At 38.6% G+C, this 20,902-nt stretch overlaps 1 protein-coding gene across 3 annotated transcripts in view; it reads left to right on the top strand.

The window, feature by feature from the left end:
* The window catches only part of CCDC175 (coiled-coil domain containing 175), a 71,426-nt gene that overhangs the window by 34,010 nt on the left and 16,514 nt on the right, over positions 1 to 20,902 (top strand). For all 3 annotated transcript variants that reach the window (XM_054666613.2, XM_024348603.3, XM_063793478.1), the window contains 6 exons: positions 2,115 to 2,186; positions 4,015 to 4,150; positions 4,699 to 4,830; positions 10,762 to 10,900; positions 15,494 to 15,573; positions 17,220 to 17,372. In XM_054666613.2, coding sequence (XP_054522588.2) covers positions 2,115 to 2,186; positions 4,015 to 4,150; positions 4,699 to 4,830; positions 10,762 to 10,900; positions 15,494 to 15,573; positions 17,220 to 17,372 — 712 coding nt within the window. The remainder of the gene's footprint in view (positions 1 to 2,114; positions 2,187 to 4,014; positions 4,151 to 4,698; positions 4,831 to 10,761; positions 10,901 to 15,493; positions 15,574 to 17,219; positions 17,373 to 20,902) is intronic.

Here is a 20,902-nt window from a genome sequence, read left to right as displayed (position 1 = left end):
CAAAAATTGGATTATACTCTACTATAACTGAATTTGTTCCACTTAAAATTATACCTAGGAGGATGATAAAACAAATAAGGTAAAATGTTAACAGTTGGAGAAGTTGGTGAAGGATATATGGGAATTCTTTGTACTATTTTTTTATGCTTACCTGTTGAGTTTGAAACTATTTCAAAACAAACTATTGAGAAAAATATATATTCTCAATATATCTCAATCTTTTCTCTAACTGCATAGTATTCTATGCAGATTATAGTATAATACACATTATACTATATTGTATTTAACCAGCACTCTATTGATGGAGATTTACTTTTGTCTGTTGCCTATATTACAAATATTTGAAGTTAACATATCTCTCTCTACCCATATGACTTTTTTTTGGTAATAAAGTCCTAAAAGTTGAAGTGCTGGATCAAAGAAGGATGCATATTTTTCACTTTTATAATGATTGTCAAAATGACCTATGTAAATATTCTACCATTGGACACATTAAGACTGAGCATAAGGGAGCTTATAGTTCAGTTGGGCAGAGAAGCAAGACTAACACATATGAAATAATTAATGAACCACATATGATGTTGAAAAATAAACCATGTATGACAGGGAATTATATAAAACAGTCGGGCATGAAAGTGAAATCAAGGAGTCCTTCGTTATATAGGATTTAAAATTTGAACTAGACCTTTAAAAGCAAGTCAGATTTTTCTGTGCTCATCGTATGGGAGAATGATATCACCACACAAAGGGAGACACATGATTTAAATACAGGACAATCAAGAAGCCAGCTTATAGAACTAAGGTAGGGGGTGATGAAAATTCAAGCACATACCAACAGATACCTGGAATGTGACAGGAAGCATAAGTTCCTTGCTTGAATGGTTGTCCCCATATTGTTAAATAATATATTCAAACATCTGTTTCCAATTATGTCAGCTTCATAAGGAAAACTATGAACTACTAATAAAAGAGGAGGAAGATCGATTTGGACTGAATCAGGTTTTATGTTCCTCATGAATAATGCAAATTTTATAGTCAGTTACTGTGCATAATTGCTCTGGTCACCAGGAATCTGAAAGCCAAATTTGTGGCCCAATGTTATTATCCATTTAGAATTTTTTTATATTATTGTTGCTTTATTTTAAACTGGTTCAAGTTCTTTATGGATTACATTAAATATGTAAATAAACAAAATCAGTAAGGTTGGGGTGAATTGTGAAGAGCCTTAGAGATCCAGAGGAGGATATTAGATTTATTTTGGTAGGAAATTGAGAGTCCATACTACAGTTTCAAACAGACAAAGAAACACGAGAACAGGTATGTTTCTACTTTATTGAAGAGTGTTTCCTATTCTAAGTTTCATTTATGAATATTTCTTTCAAAAGATATAAAGCAGCATTTTACTTATGTGGCTTTCAATTCATTTCTGTCCAAGAATCACTTAATAGGGAAAAGGCGGGGCTGGGGATAAAAATAAAGGCTTCTGTTACCTATGTTGGAATCTTCACATTTCCATCCTTCCTACCACAAGAAAATCTTCTATCCTTAGTTAGTACTTTTCCCCAGTTCAAGAAACTATATTGGCTTTCTGAATTGTATATTATATCAAATCAGAGCTCAATCTAGGGTCTGGAGTTCCTCAACAATGTGTCGACCTTACTTCCTCTTGTGTCATAGGGTTATTCTTTCCTTCATGTCCTCTGTATACAGCAAGCCTAACTTAAGTCATAACAGAGGCCTGACTTGCTGTTCCTTCCCTCTGTATTTGCAAATGATGACACCCTTTCCTTGGTAAGATTGCACCTCCATTCTGACAATCCACATTCCTCCCTCTGAGAAACATTAACCTCTAGTAACCCTTCATCAGTTGCCTCCCCAGAAATCTCTTCTCTATCCTTGGCTATTCACCACAACTGTTGCAGAATCAGTTTGCACTAACATAGAATTGCAATTGTCTATCAGTCTGCCACTGAAATGTTTAGTTGTTTCACAAGGCTTATTTTGTCTCCCAATTAGACTATAGCCTTACTGAGCATACAAATTATGCGTATAGAGTCTATTGTATATTCTAACAGCTCCCATAAATGCAAAATCCAATATGTTTTTCTTTTTAGAGCAACAAAAACAGTGTATCAGCAACAAATCAAAATCCTGAGTGCTAACCTGGAAAGAGAAAGTCAGAGATGGTAAAAAAAAAAAAAAAAGTTTATTTGTGTTTTGTGTTATCAGCAGTATATGTTATCTTAATGAACAGTGCAGAGTACTTGTTGTTACTAGAACCCAAGGGAATGATTTTCCTAAATTATGTGTAAATTCTCTCGGATCTAGATGTATTGGTTAATTTGATTTTTTTTTTTTTTTGGCATTGAACAGAATCGAAGTTTTCCATTTCAATCAAGTGCAGTCACCAAAGAGTAAAATTGCTAATATTTGTGCAATGCCTTTTGCTCATCCAGGCCTCTTTGTGAACCAGTAGGGGAGGTGACAGGTATGGTAAGAGAGGAAGGTGGCGTGAAGGCTACTGGCTCTGCAGATGGCCTGCTTTGGTTGCTGTCCTTATTAGCTCTGTGACCAAGGCTAAGTTATTTAATAACTTCTCTTTGCTTCCATCCCTATAAAGTGGGGAAGGATAACAGTATCTACCTTATAAAGTAGCTGTGAATGTAAATGAGATGATACATGTAAAATACTGTATTTAGATCAGTGCAGCTAAAAAGCTCTTGCTTATACTTAGCTGTATTTTATTATCGTTGTTGTTATTGTTAGTATTATTATTATTATTTTGAGACAGAGTCTTGCTCTGTCGCCCAAGATGGAGTGCAGTGGTGCCGTCTCGGCACACTGCAACCTCTGCCTCCCAGGTTCAAGCGATTCTCATGCCTCAGCCACCAGATTAGCTAGGACTACAGGCACGCACTACCACTCCCAGTTAATTTTTTTTGTTTGTTTGTTTTTGAGACGGACTCTCACTCCATTGCCCAGGCTGAAGTGCAGTGGAGTGATCTCGGCTCACCACAACCTCCACTTCCCAGGTTCAAGCAATTCTCCTGATAGCTGGGATTACAGGCACGCACTATCATGCCTGGCTAATTTTTGTATTTTTAGCAGAAATGGGGTTTCACTATGTTGGCCAGGCTGCTCTCAAACTCTTGGCCTCAAGTGATCTGCCCACCTTGGCCTCCCAAAGTGCTGGGATTACAGGCATGAGCCACCATGCCTGGCCAATGTTATTATTGAATGTGCACTTAAAGACTCTAGTTGCACTTTTTTTTTTGAGACAGAGTTTCACTCTTTTTGCCCAGGATAGAGTGCAATGGCACAATCTCAGCTCACCACAACCCCCACCTCCCAGGTTCAAGTGATTCTCCTGCCTCAGCCTCCCAAGTAGCTGGGATTACAGGCCTGTGCCACCACACCTGGCTAATTTGTTTGTATTTTTAGTAGAGACAGGGTTTCTCCATGTTGGGCAGGCTGGTCTTGAATGCCTGACCTCAGGTGATCTGCCCGCCTCGGCCTTCCAAAGTGCTGGGATTATAGGTGTGAGCCACCACGCCTGGCCCTAATTGCACATTTTTACCATTCTTCAAATATGTAGCTTTTTAATGTTGTGGTGGAGAAAAATTTGAGAAAGCAGAAGTTTGAAATCTATCAGTAGCACATCTGGTAATTTAGGTAATTCTATTACTATTTCTGCCTGGGCCTCATTTTCCACTTGCCCCAAGCCTTCCTCATTTCTATCCTTTACCTGAAGGAGGCAAGCTGCCAAGTGTGCTTTGTTCGCTGTTCTATTGGAAGTGTAGATGTAACTTCTTACTCTGAAGCAACTTGCAGAGACAGAATTGAGGCAGTTAATGTTTTGTCTTACTTTTTCATGCAATGTGTGTAGTCTGCAACACTAATAGCACAAACAATTTTGTGTAGTCATAGTATGACTTGTTTTGCTTTGAATTTCTTCATCTTTTTAGTAAACTGCTATGTCAATTTAATGGCAATTCTTTTTGCTCTAATCTCTAGTGTTATAACTCAGTGGAAAATGGCTTGCTTGAGAAAAAAGCATGCACGTTGGACAGCCAAGATAAAAGCTGAAATACAAGCTATTACAGAAAAAATTCAGAATGCAGAAGTTAGACGAATTGAATTACTTAACGAGGTAAGAGAACTGAAAGAACTTAGAATTAGTCCCCTACATTGCATATCAGCAATTCTCCTTTAATATTTAATTAAATCCTATCTTATTAAAAAGTATTTTCCTTTCTGCTGATTTCATGTTTAGAGTGAGTTATTTAATTTTCTTAGGAAATGTATTCACTTGCTGTATATTAACTAGAGAGAATTAGCAAATACAGTAGAATATGCTTTTGAAGCATGTAACCAGAAACTTACTTGAGGTTAGTCTTTAGGGGAATTACCTCTAAAAATATGAGCCCATGTATCATTTCTTTAAGCTTTTATATTTACTCTCTGCTCACTCACTGTCCTCTACCCTCCCCACTCCTCATGTCATATTTATAAAAATATCACTTGGTGAAGAACTTAATTTCTGGAGGAAAAAAGTATTCCTCTCAGTTGTTGCTGAGAAATTATATGAAATGAAATCAGAAGCAGGCCTCCTGCAAAGAGATATTAATTTCCTGGCTATTTGAAAATGTAAGGCTGATCCCTACAAGAGATGACAAATTCTCATTTTTCTCTAATTAGACCAGTTTCAGACAACAGGAGATCAGTGAATTTGTGGCACAGATTGAAAAACTTACAACAGAATTAAAAGAAGAGGAGAAAGCATTTGTTAACAAAGAAAAAATGTTACTGAAAGAGTTAAGCAAATATGAGGTAAATTTTATTTTGCATCTAAGAATACTTTTGGATGACTACATGAGGGGGAGGGGGAATAATATTTCATGCTATTCTAATCAGTTAAATATAAAATAAATATTCTAGTATGAAAAAGGTTACAATTTCATTCTGGATCTTTCTTCTTTTCCTGAAGAGGAAGCAGAGCAATAAGAAATATTTTTTCAGAAAAAAAAATAATAATAATCACACTTCAAATTATGTAGAACTGTTGGCAATGGCCTTGGAGACAGGTGGAGTTGTGTAGGAAGCCATTTGGAGCTGGCTTGAAAATAGCTGGTGCAAGGGAGAATAGTAAAGTCAGTCTCAGATGTGCTCTTTAAAAAGAACACATGCTGCCTTAAGAACTGCCAAAAGCCAACCTGAGATAGAACAGGGCATGGATGCTGGGGGAGGTGGAGAGAAAAGGCACTGAAAGTACCCAGAAGTGCCAGGTCCACAGAAACACAATAAAAAAATGCACCTTTTCAAGGCGATGATATTACCCTGGAGGCAGCCATTAGCAGAGCAGCTGAGAACAGGGATGGTGGTAGAAGCCTTCCTGAACTTGATCAGGTTTGAAAATGAAGAAGAGGTCTTGGCTACACCAAAGAGGGGCTTTATTTGAAGGAAATAATCTCATACTGCAGGACGAAAATAGGGAGCTCGGAAATTTCCTAATTTAGAGTCTTTACCTGATCCAAGTTTTCTTCCCCCACCCCATCCCATCCTGCCACATCCTGCAGAAACCCTCTGCAGATGACTGGCCCAAGGACAGCCAGTTCTTTCTATTAATAATATTAGTAACCAAAAGAAAGTAGTCACATTTTTCATACAAAAATACTAGGAGAAAAAACACTAAAAAGAGGAACAAACTTTCCTACAAATGAAGAACACTCAGAAAAAATGGTGGCATGGAACAAATAAAAACTATGATCAGGCCAGGTGCAGTGGCTCAGGCCAGTAATCCCAGCACTTTGGGAGGCCAAGGTAGGTGGATCACATTGTCAGGAGTTCAAGATCAGCCTGGCCAAGACAGTGAAACCCCGTCTCTACTAAAAATACAAAAAAATTAGCCGGGCATGGTGGCATGCACCTGTAATCCCAGCTACTTGGGAGGCTGAGGCAGAGAATTACCTGAACCCAGCAGGCAGAGGTTGCAGTGAGCCGAGATCACACCACTGCACTCCAGCCTGGGTGACAGAGCGAGACTCCATCTCAAAAACAAACAAAATACTATGATCAAACATTCTTCTATGAATTTAAAAGAATAATTTAATAGCAGTACAAAGGAAAATTATTAGCATGGAAATGTAGACACTTAGGGAAGAGATGTCAGAAGGTGAGGGCCAGAAAATAGGAAGAGGTGAAACAGAAACCGGCGCAACTCAGGGAACAAACGAAGGAAAGATGACACAAATGACTACAATGTTAGAAGAAACGGGGTGAGGGGGGAGAGGAGGCGGGGTGGAAAGCATTAGTCTAGGTGCCTGGCATTCTTCTAAATGCTGAAAAACAGGCAAAAACTCTGCCTTTATGGAGCTTTCTATCTAGCACGGGGGAAGGAAAATAAATGAGATGAACAAGTAGTATATTGGATGGTGATAAATGGCATAGAGAAAAATCAAGCAGGGAAGTGGGATGGGGACAGTGCACGTGATATGGTCTGTGTGCTGTTGTAAATAGGGGTAGTCAGAGAAGGGTCCAGCTCTGAATATAAGGCAGGGTGCCCTGCAGATGTCTGCAGGAGATGGCTCTGGGCAGAGGGCATGCTAGGCAGGAAGGGCCTGAGGCAGGACCCTCCTATCTAAGGAATCACAAGGGGGTGGGGTTGCTGAATAAGAGCTGGGGAGTGCCAGGGGTGGTGGGAGTCATGTTCACGAAGCAGATGCTGAGATGGAATTAGGAGTGATAAAGTATATTAGGGAGAAGTATCTATGACAAGATTGGGCAGGGAAAGCTGTCAGGCCATTATGTAGCCTGACAAACTCTCTCTGGGGAGCTCTGGAGCAAGGATTGCCTGTTAGAAGAGGACTGCCTTGGGCAGAAATGGCTTCCTGCATCCTTGTACCACCTCCTTGCTTAGTCACTGACTGGGGACTGCCCCAAAGGAGCATGATATTGGCTAGATGGCTGAGCTGACCCTGAAGGAGCCAACTATTGGATGTGTGAGCTAAACACATTCCTCACAATGGTGTGGCGAGTCCGCCTTCAAGGGGAGATCCAAGTGGAGCATCAGGCACACCCTTATAGACCATCCTAAGTACTTTGTCCTTTGTTCTGTCTGGGCTAGAAAGCCATTGGAGGGTTCTGAGTGGAGGGCTGAAATAATCTGAGTTTTTCCTTTAATTAGGATCATTCTAGCTTCTATGTTGAGTGGAATTTAGGAAAGAAAAGGGTGGACATAGGAAGAACAATTAGGGAGCTAAAGCAATAACCCAAGTTAGAAATGAAGGTAGCTTGAACAAAAATGGTAACCAAAGAGGTGTTAAGAAGCGGTCAGTATCTCAGATATTTTTGATAATTTTACCATCATGCCTACTGGTAAAACAATGAGGGCAATCCCCTTTGAGTCATGAACAGGATAAGGAATAAGGATCCTATTTAACTTTTTACTCAAGTTTATACAGTGCATGGGCCAATGACAGCCTGTGCACCATTATTATATAGCAATAACCCGATTTCCCCTCAATAATCAGCACCAATAACCTCAGGCACATTGTAATCCCATTTCTGCCTTTGATTCAGTGGCATGAGGAGCCCAAAATTAGAAGGAAGCAACCTCACATTGCGGTTTATGAAACTATTGTTGTACCCCTGGTGGAACCATTTTTCTCCCCACTAGTGTCTCTAAATCAACAGAACCCAAAGTCACACGGAGGAACAGCAAAATCATTAGGTTTAATAGTGAGAAGTCCCACTACCATTTGGGTCTCTGACCCATACATTCTAAGGAAAACAGCCCTGAATATTAATTAGATTAGTCACTGGTTCATAATATAAACATCCCAGTGTTGGGATGTGTTGTCGACAGGGCAGTGCTGTGGCTGACTTTTCCATAGGCCTGGCTCCGATACCGGACCCTTCACTGTAAATCTTCTATCAGAGCTTGCCACAGATTTTTCACATCATTCTGATAAAGCATGGACAAGCCCAGGCCAAGGACCATTCACTTTTCTGGGTCCTACAGCCCTGTATCTGGCAGAATTTGATCAGAGAAGCAGAGCTGCCAGGAAAAGGGTTTATTATAGGACTTGACCTTCTGCAACTGTGATATCTAGTTACACAGTCTGGTGAGGCTGTCAGCTTTACATCTGGTGCTGGGGCCTGAAGTCAGCAGGGCAGGTACTTGGGATGGAAAGACCAACAGGAAGTGAATGGAAGCAAAAACAAACTAGAACTCACAGGATGAGCGAGGGTGGACTGGAATCTGCATTGGTCTCTCTTTTCCAACGCTCCAACTTCAGAGAGATGGGGGACCTGGATCAGAAACTGGAGCCTGTCATCACTGATCTATAAATATGCATGTGGCTCGGGAATCAGAGACAATGAGAAAGGATCTAGAAGGATCTGAAGACCGTGTGAACCTGACTGGCTGCCCCACTCCAACAACCTGAGCCCACAGGCAAGCAACTTGCTACACTGAACCTGGTACCCCACAGTCTGTTTCAGAGAATGGAACAAGAGAATGGCTTCTTATCACGGCAGCCCTGGGAACCTGAGCTGCATACAGGCAATGGAATGAATTAATGCCTGCACATACAAACTTGTATTTACAGGCTATTCTTGTTTTAAAAACCTAGTATGGATAATACAGGATTGCGTTTCTTTTTTTTTTTTTTTTTTTTTTTTTGAGATGGGGTCTCACCCTGTTGCCCAGGCTGGAGTGCAGTGGCGCGATCTAGGCTCACTGCAACCTCCGCCTCCCGGGTTCAAGCGATTCTCCTGCCTCAGCCTTCCGAGTAGCTGGGACTACAGGTGCATGCCATCAGGCCTGGCTAATTTTTTTGTATTTTTAGTAGAGACGGGGTTTCAGCATGTTAGCCAGGATAGTCTCAATCTCCTGATCTTGTGATCTGCCCACCTCTGCCTCCCAAAGTGCTGGGATTCCAGGTGTGAGCCACCGTGCCTGGCTGGATTGAGTTTCTTAACTCAACCTGCTTAAATGTTGCAGTCTGGAGAAATGTACTCCTGCTTCTGCATTATGATATTTTTGAATTATGGTATTTTTCTATGCATTTTAGCTTCTTTGTATTTATTCATAAGGATGCTAATGGCAATTTGGGAGGACACATATCAGCCAGCATATCAATGTATTAGTTAAGGTGCAAGAAAACTACTCTATCAAAGATATGCTAAAACACAGTGAACATAAGCAAGATGTGAAAAGGGTTAACAACCCTCTTTCCTTTTTCATTGGGAAACTGGCCCTGGGTTAACCACTTTCTGGCTCCTTCCCCTAATAGCCTGATGAAGGTAGAATATCAGCTATATTATGAAGCAACATTGCTTATATAACAATGACTCCTGATTTGTATGCTGCATCTTGAATGGAAAAATAACCCATGGGAAACTGTGGCATTGGGCTTCCCTGGGTTTGGTGGCTCTCTTAAGTGGGTATGCCCTTTGAAATCTGGAAGATATGTCCAAGAGATACTAGTTCCTATATGAACATGGGGTTTGTAAGCCAGGGAGACTATAACCCCACCTGTGTGTGTCTCTCTGTCTCTCTTGCATCTGAAGTATCACTTTGGTGGGCTTGAAGGAAACAGCCACTGGTCTGCTGTCTTGTGCAGACACCTCCCAATACGGAAGCATGCCTGGCACTGCCCTGCTAAAATGTAGCATTTCCTTCCAATTATGTGTGCATACAACTTGGATAAAAATGAAAACTAAAACTAAAAGTTTTTAAGAGTAAACTGGGACAAGTGTAGCCTAATCAAATTTTGTGAGTCTGAACATCTGGTCGGGAAGATGCTCAAAGGGGTCATTACAGCAAGAGAGATGTTTGTTTCTCTTTCCCAGTCCAGGCCATAGGGAAGGGGTCCAGGGCTGGCAGGGTGGCTCTGCCATCCTCAGCATGAGCCTAACATCTGTGCGTCAAGGAGTAGCTTCCATTCTCATTCTCCTCTGGCCAGGGGAGGGAGGAAAGGACCAGGGGAGCACACAGCTGTTCCTGTTGCAGGAGCAGAGCCCAGAAGTGGCACACATGACTTCCATGCACAAACTCCTTGGTCACACCCACCCACAAGGGAAGGCCAGAAACCACGCTCTAGCCAGAAGCCATGTGCTCAGCTGAAACTCAGGAGCCCTAATATTGAAGGAGAAGAGAACAAACATTAAATGTCAGCTGGTGGTCTCTGCCTTAGTCACCATTTAAAATCCATCCTGATTTGCTAAGAAAGGTCCAACTATTATTCCATTTGAAACTAAACAAAACTTGAGTTTGAATAAGTAGGCAGGCATCTTCATGTTTTGCTTTGGGCACTTTTTACTCATTTATTTTAACATTATATCCAATTACTTCTATCGTCTTCCCATTTCTCACATCCAACATTTCTTAGAAGTGTATTCTGTTTATCTGCCTCTTTTTGGTAAAATATTACCGAAGGAAATTTTCTCAGATATGTTTTTGGGCTGTATACATGGTAGTGTTCATAGAGATATAGCAGAAGAGGTTTAAAGCAGAAGGGATCTTTAGAGAACCAATTGAATCTAATCTCCTTACTTTGTGGGTTGTCAGAGTGTCAGTGAGTCAGGGAACAAATATTTATTAAAAGATTAGTATATGCCATATATCTTTCTATATACCTCAGGATAGGAGACCAAGACAGATGAAACTCTTTCCCTCAAAAAACTTATATTCTACTTTAAATTGTTGTGTGAATTATCCAAAATTATATTTCTCAATTGATTTTATTTTCTTTAAAGGAAATATTTGTTAAGGAAACACAAATGAACAAAGAAAAGGAAGAAGAACTAGTTGAGTATCTTCCACAACTTCAGGTGGCAGAACAAGAGTATAAAGAGAAAAGAAGAAAGTTAGAAGAGCTCAGTAATATTATTACAGGTACATATGAAGCATTTAGTAATTAAACTCAATCCCAGGTAAGGATTTCACTGTCATCTTCTAACACAAGGAGGTCATCAGTTACAAGCCAATGGTGAAACTCACCAAACTTTCCCCATTACCTTTAGCCCTCTGTTCTCTAGTTTTTGCTTCACCTACTAATTTCTCCTCCACACTACAATCTTACTGTTGCTATTGTCAAAATTTTCCTTTTCTCTTTTAAAAACTATTTAAGGCTTAGTCCTTTACTATATTATTTTCTTTCTCTCCATACTTGGGAAAGGTAGAACTAACTCATTTGTTTGCTACCATGTGGACATTTTTTTGTATTTTCTTACCGTGAATTTGCAAATTATATCTCTTTTCCTGCTATGATTTTAACCATTTATTGAGTAAGCACTCCTCAGATTTTTTTTTCACTAACTTCCTCCTGAGGCACAGATAGGTAAGAGCTTGTCTCAGATCTGGGAGTTAGTAGAGGATGTGAAATATGTCCGAAAATATGCATATTTTTAATTATATTACATGGTATAATCATGCATGTTTAATATAAAAATAATTATTTTCTCCACAAAAAATTGGATGTAATCATTCAACCCTGTGCCCAAGGTCCAAAGTTTATATATCCAGAATCTTTTTTTTTTTTTTTTAAACAAAACCAAAAACACACAGGGTCTCACTATGTTGCCCAGGCTAATCTCAAACTCCTGGGCTTAGGAGATCCTTCCGCCTTGGCCTCCCAAAGTGCTGTGCCTGGCCCAGAATCATCTTTTTGGGTTTTGAGTCTTGTATTGCATTTGGTGAGTAGAGGGTCATTATCTAAGGAATCCGCCCAGGTCTTTAAGCAGGAAGAACTTCCAGAATTTGTATCTTCTAGATGATGAAAGAAGAGACATGGGAATCAGAAGGCCTGGACCAAAAGTTACAGAAAGGACTAGAATGGGAACAAAAATTGTCTACTGGTTAGCAAAGACGAATATGGGGATAGGAACTAAAATCGCCTGTGTCAAAATGGGACATTCATATGGAACCCCAATATGTTGAAATGTAGAATAAAAAAATATTCAGAAGTGAATAGTGATTATGGCCAAGGAGGGTGGATTTTTAAAAATGTAAGAATGTTATAATAATAATATATGGGTAATTGGCCTGGTGCCCACTCCTCAGATGATTTTCCACTTTCCTGTCAGGTTTTCATTTAGTCAACTTAAGTAGCTTTTCTTGGCCTCTTACCACTTTTACCCAGACTTACAATACATATGTCTCTTATTCCCAATTTTCTTTTCTTTTCTTTTCCCTTCCCTTCCCTCCCCTCCCCTCCCCTCCCCTTCCCTTCCCTTCCCTTCCTTTCCTTTTCTTTCTTTCTCTCTCTCTCTTTCTTTTTTTCTTTCTTTCTTTCTTTTTTTGAGATGGAGTCTCACTCTGTTGTCCAGGCTGGAGTGCAATGGTACAATCTCTGCTCACTGCAACCTCCACGTCCTGGGTTCAAGCGATTCTCCTGCCTCAGCCTCCTGAGTAGCTGGGATTACAGGTGTGCGCCACCATGCCTGGCCAATTTTTGTATTTTTAGTAGAGATGGGGTTTCACCATGTTGGTCAGGGTGGTCTTGAACTCCTGGCCTCATGATCTGTCCACCTTGGCCTCCCAAAGTGCTGGGATTATAGGTGTGAGCCACCACACCCGGCCTATTCCCAATTTTCTACTTTCCCAGCCATTCTTCCTATCCCTTTGTTTACTAGGTAGAGGATGTAAGAAACAGTAGGAGTATAAAAGTAAGCAAAAACATTGCAAGTACTAAATCTCTTAATGTAAACAAAGGGGACAAAATGCTGAAGAAAGTAGATAAAAGAGAGGAAGAGAGGAGAAAAGAAGTAAAAGGAACATAAGAGTGGGAAAGTTGACCTGCCAGCAGTTACGCTTGCAGAGAATGGCATGCATGGGCTCCATACACAGAAAGCTTTTAGTTAAATCTGATGGATAAAGCATATACATATATCTTTGTTCCCTCATAAAACTCCCAAATATGTATATAAAGGTTTTTTTTTCTAAAAAAGATACAAATCCATAAGTACCAAGACACTGGAAGAGATAAGACATTTGCTATCTGCTCATTTATTATTTATTTATTACCTGATAATATCAACAAATTTTGGGAAGATGTAATTGGATAGAGGCAGAAAGAGAAATATAAACATCAAGAGCCTGCCAAAAAGGGCACCATGAAGGCAAAAAGTTCTTTCCCCCAAAGCTGTAAAGTCACAGGCAGTGGCATCCCCTGAAACTATGACAGCTGAGATGAGTCACAGGGCTAAAGGTTGGTTGAAAGTCTTTATAAAGAGCAATTGGAGCTCCAGGTCAAATCCCCTCCTTGTGCAGTTAGCTGAGTGACTCCTCCTCAATGCTGGCAAAAGAAACTGGACCAGATGGCTTCAGACTGCAAGGCATCAGATATGGCTGAGAGCAGAAGACAGGTACTGTACTGAGATCCCCACTGAGATCCCCTCTGAGCTCAGTTTGATGAATGCTGCCAGCCAATGGTGTTGTGAACTCTTCCATAATCCCTTACCCCAACCTGAGGAAGGAGACTAACATATTCTTCCTTAAAGGAAACTGAACAATTCAGAGAAAAGCCCCACAACAGCACCGACATTCGATGGTCCCCGCAAATGGCTGGTTCCTTCCTGATCACTGTATATTGAAGCTCACCCAGGACTATTAAATGGGATCAGACAAAGATCTGAAGCATCCAGTGTGAAAGAGAAACTGAAATGGACAGAACAAGAGAACTTGATGGAAACAGAGAAAATGCAAAGAGCATAAGCATACTTTTAAAGAGTATATTCTTAGAGAAATAAATATATTGCATTTATGAAAAAAGAAAACGATGCTTAAAGATTAGAGAACAGAAAGAGCTCTCAGAAATTAAAAGTATAATAACAAATGTTAAAATTCAATAGGAAAATTATAAGAAAAGTTAAGAAAATTTCTGTAAAAATAGAGCAACAACAACAAAAAGAGATGAAGAAAAGGAGAGAAAGGTAAGAAAATTTACTATTCTGAGATGCCAAATATCTACCAAACAAGACCAGAAAAAAATCAGTGAATAATGCTTACATTATTATAATGATCTAAACAGTTAAAATTTATTTAAATGAAAACTATAACTTTATAGGAAGATTAGGGATGAAATGTAGAGGTTGTGGGTGTGGGTGGGGGATGTGGGAATGGGAGTAAGCATGCTAAAATCTCCTCTACTATATATGACGAAGTAAGTAGAAACTGCCTGACAATGATAAATCAAGATATAGCCATATATTCATGTTTTTAAAGAACTAATAAAATTATCAAAGAAATAATACAAAAATATTTCTTATAACTAGAGAATATAGATTTCCACTTTTAAATGTCCAAGCAAATCCCCAAAACAATATTTAAAAGAAAAGACTAAGCCATATTAGTGTGGAATTTCAGAAGGAAAAATGGAGAGGATCCTAAAAGCTCCTAGAGAGAAAAATCAGATCTCACACAAAATATTAGAAATCAGAATCATTTCAAACTTCTTAACAGCGATATTATAGTAGAAGTTATAAGACAGTGCCTTCAAAATTTGAAAGAAAATAATTTCCAACATTAGATACCCAGCTAAACTATCAATCAAGAATATAGAATAGAAACATATTGAGATATACAAGATCTCAAAACATTTATCCCATTTACTCTTTTTCCTGAAGCTGTCTAGAATTTGCTTCAACAAATAGAAGAAATGCATCAAGAAAAAGAGTATAAGAAATTTAGGAAACAGGAGGTCCGACATAAGAATAATACAAAGGGTTCTGGTTGAATAAAACCTTTAAAAAAAGAAAAAGAAAAATGCAAAAAGAAGTCCAAAGAAGTCAGCTGCAAAGCAAGCACAAAGAAAGAAAAGATTCCAGAAGGCATATCTCAGAGGGAGGTTCTGAGGGAGAGGGAAGAAATGAAACTGACAGATATGTTAATGTGTTTGACTATATATGAAATAAAATTTGAAAGGTCGTACGGTTCTGTTGTAGATTTGGTATGAATTAATTATATGTACATGAAACACTGAGCAATTTTTTAAACAAAGCAATCTTTAACTCCAAGGAAAAACAAAAATTATACTAAAAAGAAAATCTAATCATATTATACCATTTGGCTCATCGGGGATAATCCTTATTGCCATAATGATCTAAATGGTTACAATTTATTTAAACAAAAACTATAACTTTATAGGAAGGTTAGGGATGAAATGTAGAGGTTGTAGGTGTGGGAGAAGGATGTGGGAATGGGACTAAGTAAATGGAAAATGCCTGAAAATGATAAATCAGAAAATAGGCATATTTGCATATTTTTAAAGAAAATTGAGCTAAATGGAAGAAGAAACAACTAAAAAGAGTTAAAAATGTTTGATTCTGAGGAGTCAGACAGGAGTAAACATAGCATTGTGGAGTGCCTGACAGTTGGTTTTTGTTATAAACCTTGTGAGATAATTTGATTTTTAAAACTAGGTACTTCTTTGATTAATATTTTTTAACTAAATTTTTGAGGTAGTTATTTTTTTCTTTGTTTTAATAGCACAAAGACAGGAGGAAGATTTACTGAACAATCACATTTTTCTGTTTACAAGGGACTTTTCAAGATACATTAGCAACACGGTAAAAGATCAATGCATTAGTTCTTTTTTTATTATTATTAGAATAGTGGTATATACAGATGGTAGTATTTACCTGGCATTGAAGTTTTCATGAAATCCACATTTGTTAAACTTACCCATTCAATATCAATGTTTAAAAATCTTTGTTACAACACATATATATGCACATGTATACACATACACCTGTACACATATGCTATGTATGTATGTGTATATATGTATACTTATGTGTATATGTATACAGAGAAAGAGGGAGAGGGACTAGAACCAACTAACATGTACTTGTGGAACAGTCATTGAGTGGACCTCGGTTTTCTTATTTATAAGTTAGAAACTTGATTCTGCTTTTTAAGGGTGAGTGAACAAAGGTTGCAGTGGGGGAGTGGATGAATTAGCAGCAGGTAAAGAGATGTTTAGTGCCTTTTTAAAATTTACAATCAATAGTTGGTGATAAGCATATGCATGTGGAATTGGTTAATTAAAAATGGAAACATTGAGATGCATTGATATCAAAATGTAACTTTTTTTTTTTTGAGATGGAGTCTCACTCTGTTGCCCAGGCTTGAGTGCAGTGGCACAATCTCGGCTTACTGCAACCTCAGCCTCCCGGGTTCAAGCGATTTCCAGCTAATTTTTGTATTTTTTAGTAGAGATGAGGTTTCACCATGTTGGCCAGGCTGGTTTCGAACTCTTGATCTCAAGTGATCCGCCTGCCTCGGCCTCCCAAAGTGCCGGGATTATAGGTGTGAGCTACTGCACCAGGCCTCAAAATGTAACTTTTAATATGTTATAAAATATGAAGGAATATATAGGAAAATATGAAGGAGAAAATTACAAGTCTAGTGTATATACAGTTCTATTTTCTTAATAAGATGCTTCTGGTGATGATTATATAATAATAAATATCATGCAACTTATAATAGTATAATAATAGAGAACTGAATAGAGAATTCAATAGAGAAAACATTAGAGAATTCTGAAAAAATTCATAATCTTCTTCTTTCTTCAAGAAATATTAAGTCCTCCTTTAAAAGCCTCAATACATTTCCCCTTCTCTATTTTTGCTGGACAATTGTTTATATATCAAAGTACAGTCATCCCTTGATATCTATGGGGGATTGGTTCCAGGACCAACATGACTATCAAAATCCACGGATGCTCAAATCCCTTGTATGACATGGTGTAGTATTTGCATATAACCTACCCACATTCTCCAATATACTTTAAATTATTTCTGGATTACTGATAATATCTAATATAATGTAAATGCTATGTTAGTAGTTGTCATACTGTATTATTATTTGTATTATTTGTTGTTATTATTTTTATTTTTGTGAATATATTCTATTCATGTTTAGTCAAATCCACAAATGCGGAACCCACAGATACAGAGGGATGACTGTATATTTTATTTTGTGAAGTTGTCTCAAGGTCTGGGGTTCTTATCTTGAAGTCCACAGACCCCCTTCCTAGAGTCCATGAATAAATGTGGGGTTGATAGGTTTTTCTAAGGAAAAATATCTATCCTCTGCTGGATACTTCAGAAATTAATTTAGAATCTGGCTCCAAATGTGACCTAGGCAGTATAATACCCTCGTGCCCTACTGTTTGAACTCAGAGATAATTTGGGGTTTTCTGTTTGAGCAGGAGGATGTAAAACAAGAATTAAAACAATTAAGAGATCAAGAAAGCAAAAAAAACAAAGATCATCTTGAAACTCTAAAGAACTTAGAAAATGGATTCTACATAAATGACCAAAAAGCAGATCTTCTGCTCCTGGAAAATAAAAAATTAAAAGAAGTAAGTTTAAGAGCACCATCCTTGTCATGATGGCTTTGATTAATTGACTAGACCTGTAATAGTTATAAGAGAAAAGAAGAGAATAGCTCTTGAAAAATGTTTAATGGAGTGTAAAGTACACACAGAAAAGTGCCCAGATTGCAAGTGTACAGCCCCATGAACACACTTGTGTACCAGGACCCACATCAAGAAACAAAGCATTATCAGTATCCAGATATCCTCTATGCCCCTTCTAGTCACTAACCAGCCCCACTAAGGGTACCACCATGCTAACACCATAGACTAGTTTTCCCTGGTTTGGAACATTATAGGTATAGAACAATACAGTGTAGGTTCTTTTGCTCAACATTTTGTGTGTGAGGTTCAGCCTTATTGTTGAGTGTAGTTTGTTATTCTTAGTTCTGTATAGTATTGCATTGTATGACTACTACTACAATGCATTTATACACTCGACTATTGATGGATATTCAGAGAGTTTCTAGTTTTTGGCTATTACAAATAGTATTGCTGTGAACATTCTAGTTCATGTTTTTTTGGTGAACATACATACATATTTCTGTTGAGTGTACATCTCAAGTGGAATTGCAGAGCCATAGGGATGTGTATCTCCAACTTTAGTACATACTACCAGTCTCCCAAAGGATTTGCACCAATTGCCACTCCCACCAGCAATGCATGAGAGCACCAGTTGCTCCACACTCTCACAAAACTGTCTTTTTCAATTTAACCATTCTAATGGGTGTGTAGTGGTGCCCCACTAATTTGTGTTTTCCTGATCACTGTTGAAGCACCTATTCTATGTTGCTGGCCTCTTGGATATCCTTTTTTTGTGAAGTGACTGTTCAAGTCTTTTGCCCATTTTTTAAAAAGTAGGTTGTCTATTTCATACTGATTATAGCTCTTTTTATAGCAGAGGAATTTGTTCATCCAACCCCTAAAATTAAAGTCTATTTATACTTAAAATGTATTCGTTTTAACATTTTAAAATGTTATATTTAATAATTAGATATTTATAAGACACTGATTTTTAATGCCCAGAACTGTTGCATTCAAAGCATATTTTTAAAGTGCATAGAGTCCAACATTTTATATACTGTGACAAAACAGTAACAACAAAAATGTACATAACATTCTTTAGTTTGAAAAACCTGGATTAGAGTCTGTCATTCACCAGTGACAATGTGTGACTTTGGGCAGATCACTGAACTTGTAAGCTTCATTTTGGCCTCTTAAAATGGGAATAACTGCTACTCACAGGTTGAATGTGACTTTTTTTTTTTTTTTTTTTTGAGACGGAGTCTTGCTCTGTCACCCAGGCTGGAGTGCAGTGGCACAATCTTGGCTCACTGCAAGCTCTGCCTCCCAGGTTCACGCCATTCTCCTGCCTCAGCCTCCCGAGTAGCTGGGACTACAGGTGCCCGCCACCATGCCCGGCTAATTTTTTGTATTTTTAGTAGAGACAGGGTTTCACCGTGTTAGCCAGGATGGTCTCGATCTCCTGACCTTGTGATCCGCCCGCCTAGGCCTCCCATAGTGCTGGGATTACAGGCTTGAGCCACCGCGCCCGGCTGAATGTGGCTTCTTTATAAACTGAAAATGCAAAAGAAATACCATTTCTAAAATCCTTTTTTTCCAGCCATCCATAATGACCTCATGGTCAAGATCTGTTATCAATGTACCCCAAGTGTTTTGCACAATGCCTGTAATGTTAGAGGGATTCAGTCTCATTTGACGTTTAAGACTGTAACCTTAAAAAGTGGATAATACGTTATGTCCCTTTTATAGATGTGTAAATTGAAGCTGTATTTTTTTTAGAAGTTTTAATAGCTAGAAAAAAATCAGTGACTAGTCCAATGGCATGAAGAAAATCCTTCACCTCGCTGGGTAATTTTTTTCATCTGTTAAATGGCAATAGTTATCCCACCACTCTCATGGTTTTTTTTATAAACTAAAATGGCATAATAGGTACTAATGTACTTTGAAAAGATAATTGTGCTCCAAAGAGCCTAGATACATACCATCATTGATAACCCTCACACATGCAATGCACCTTCATTCTTCTAGACCTTGAGACAAACTGATTTATTCCACTAGACTGTCTTCCTATCAAGATATAGATTATTTCTTAAAAGAATTGGAATATGTATTGCTATTTTGGCAGTAGGTGAGCAGATGGATGTGTAGATGAAAGACTGATTATGAAAGTCCTGTTTTTTTTTTAATTCAGTGTCCATCTGCTAGTCACCGAATGACCCTGTGCTGTTTTCTTATTCACTCACCACTCAGTTTTGCTGGTTGCATCTCTTTACTCTAAACATGCACTGAGTCCCAAGCACTGGGCAAGACACAGTAAATACAGAGATAAGTAAGATACTGCCGCAGCCCTTTGGAAGCTCATGGTCTAGCTGAAGAGATGCACATAGAAACAGATCATTACAATTCAGTATGTTAAGTGCAACAATCTGAACAAGACACATACAGTGCCCCAGAGCAAGGGAACCTTGCCACACCAGGTGAAGAACACAAAGGAGAACTCTCACTGTGTATCATTAATGTAGAGGCAGGATTTACACCTGGGAGATGGATGAGTCTCTTCAGGGACACTGTGTTAAGTGAGAAGATTAGGGGCTGTGAACAGAATCCTGGAGAAAAACAACTTTGAAGGAGTGAGCTGTGGAGAGGAGATAAAAAGAGAGACTGAAAGAAAATAGAGAGTTTGGGAGAAGCACAAGAGTCCAGCTGAACTAGGAAAGTCTGCAGACCCATGGTCAAAGAGGGGCAAGAATGTGGCCTTGCGGTTGGCTTAAGGTGGCTTTTACTTTTGTTTACTATAATATCAGAAAACAAGCTATGAAAAGGCTGACACAACATCAAAGATACATGAGTAGACCCTATAATACACGCTTAGAAACAGTCTGTGTAACAGTCCCATGTCTACCTCATCTGTAGCACTGAACACAATTTCAAAGATTTTTATGGATAGTTTATAGTATTTGTTTCTTTCTTGAAACTGGACCAGTTTTATGTCCCAAAGCCCATATTTCCAGAGTTCCTGGGACTTTAGAGTTTCTGGGCATTGGGTGGTCAGAACAGAAAGCCATGACTGTAATACTCAAAGTCACCTGTCACTACTGCCACCACTGGCACCCAACCCAGTGAACATCTGACTTGAGTAAGTAATTCCATGCAGTCTCCTGACTCAATTAATCATCTCTCTGAGGTCTTACACTGAACGCCAGTCTGGCAGCATTACTGCTTTGTGACATGTACTGTACACACATTTTGCATAAGGAACATTTTTGTTGTGGACATATTGCATTCAGATAGAACACCTTCTAATTTCTTTTGGTGGAAAATTATACTCAGAATGCCATGTTTATTTAAATGCTGAAGTGAAATGCTTCATTGGAAGCAGAATCCTTTATCTCCTTTCCCAGGATGGAATCCTGACCAAGGTATGTTTTATTCCCCACTGTTACCCCTGTACCTAGAATAGTGGGTGGTGCAGAGGAGGAATTTATACATGTTTG

The sequence above is a fragment of the Pan troglodytes genome, chromosome 15 (assembly GCF_028858775.2).
Source record: "Pan troglodytes isolate AG18354 chromosome 15, NHGRI_mPanTro3-v2.0_pri, whole genome shotgun sequence".
Classification (NCBI taxonomy): Eukaryota; Metazoa; Chordata; class Mammalia; order Primates; family Hominidae; genus Pan; species Pan troglodytes.
This window is presented reverse-complemented; position numbering and strand designations above follow the sequence as displayed.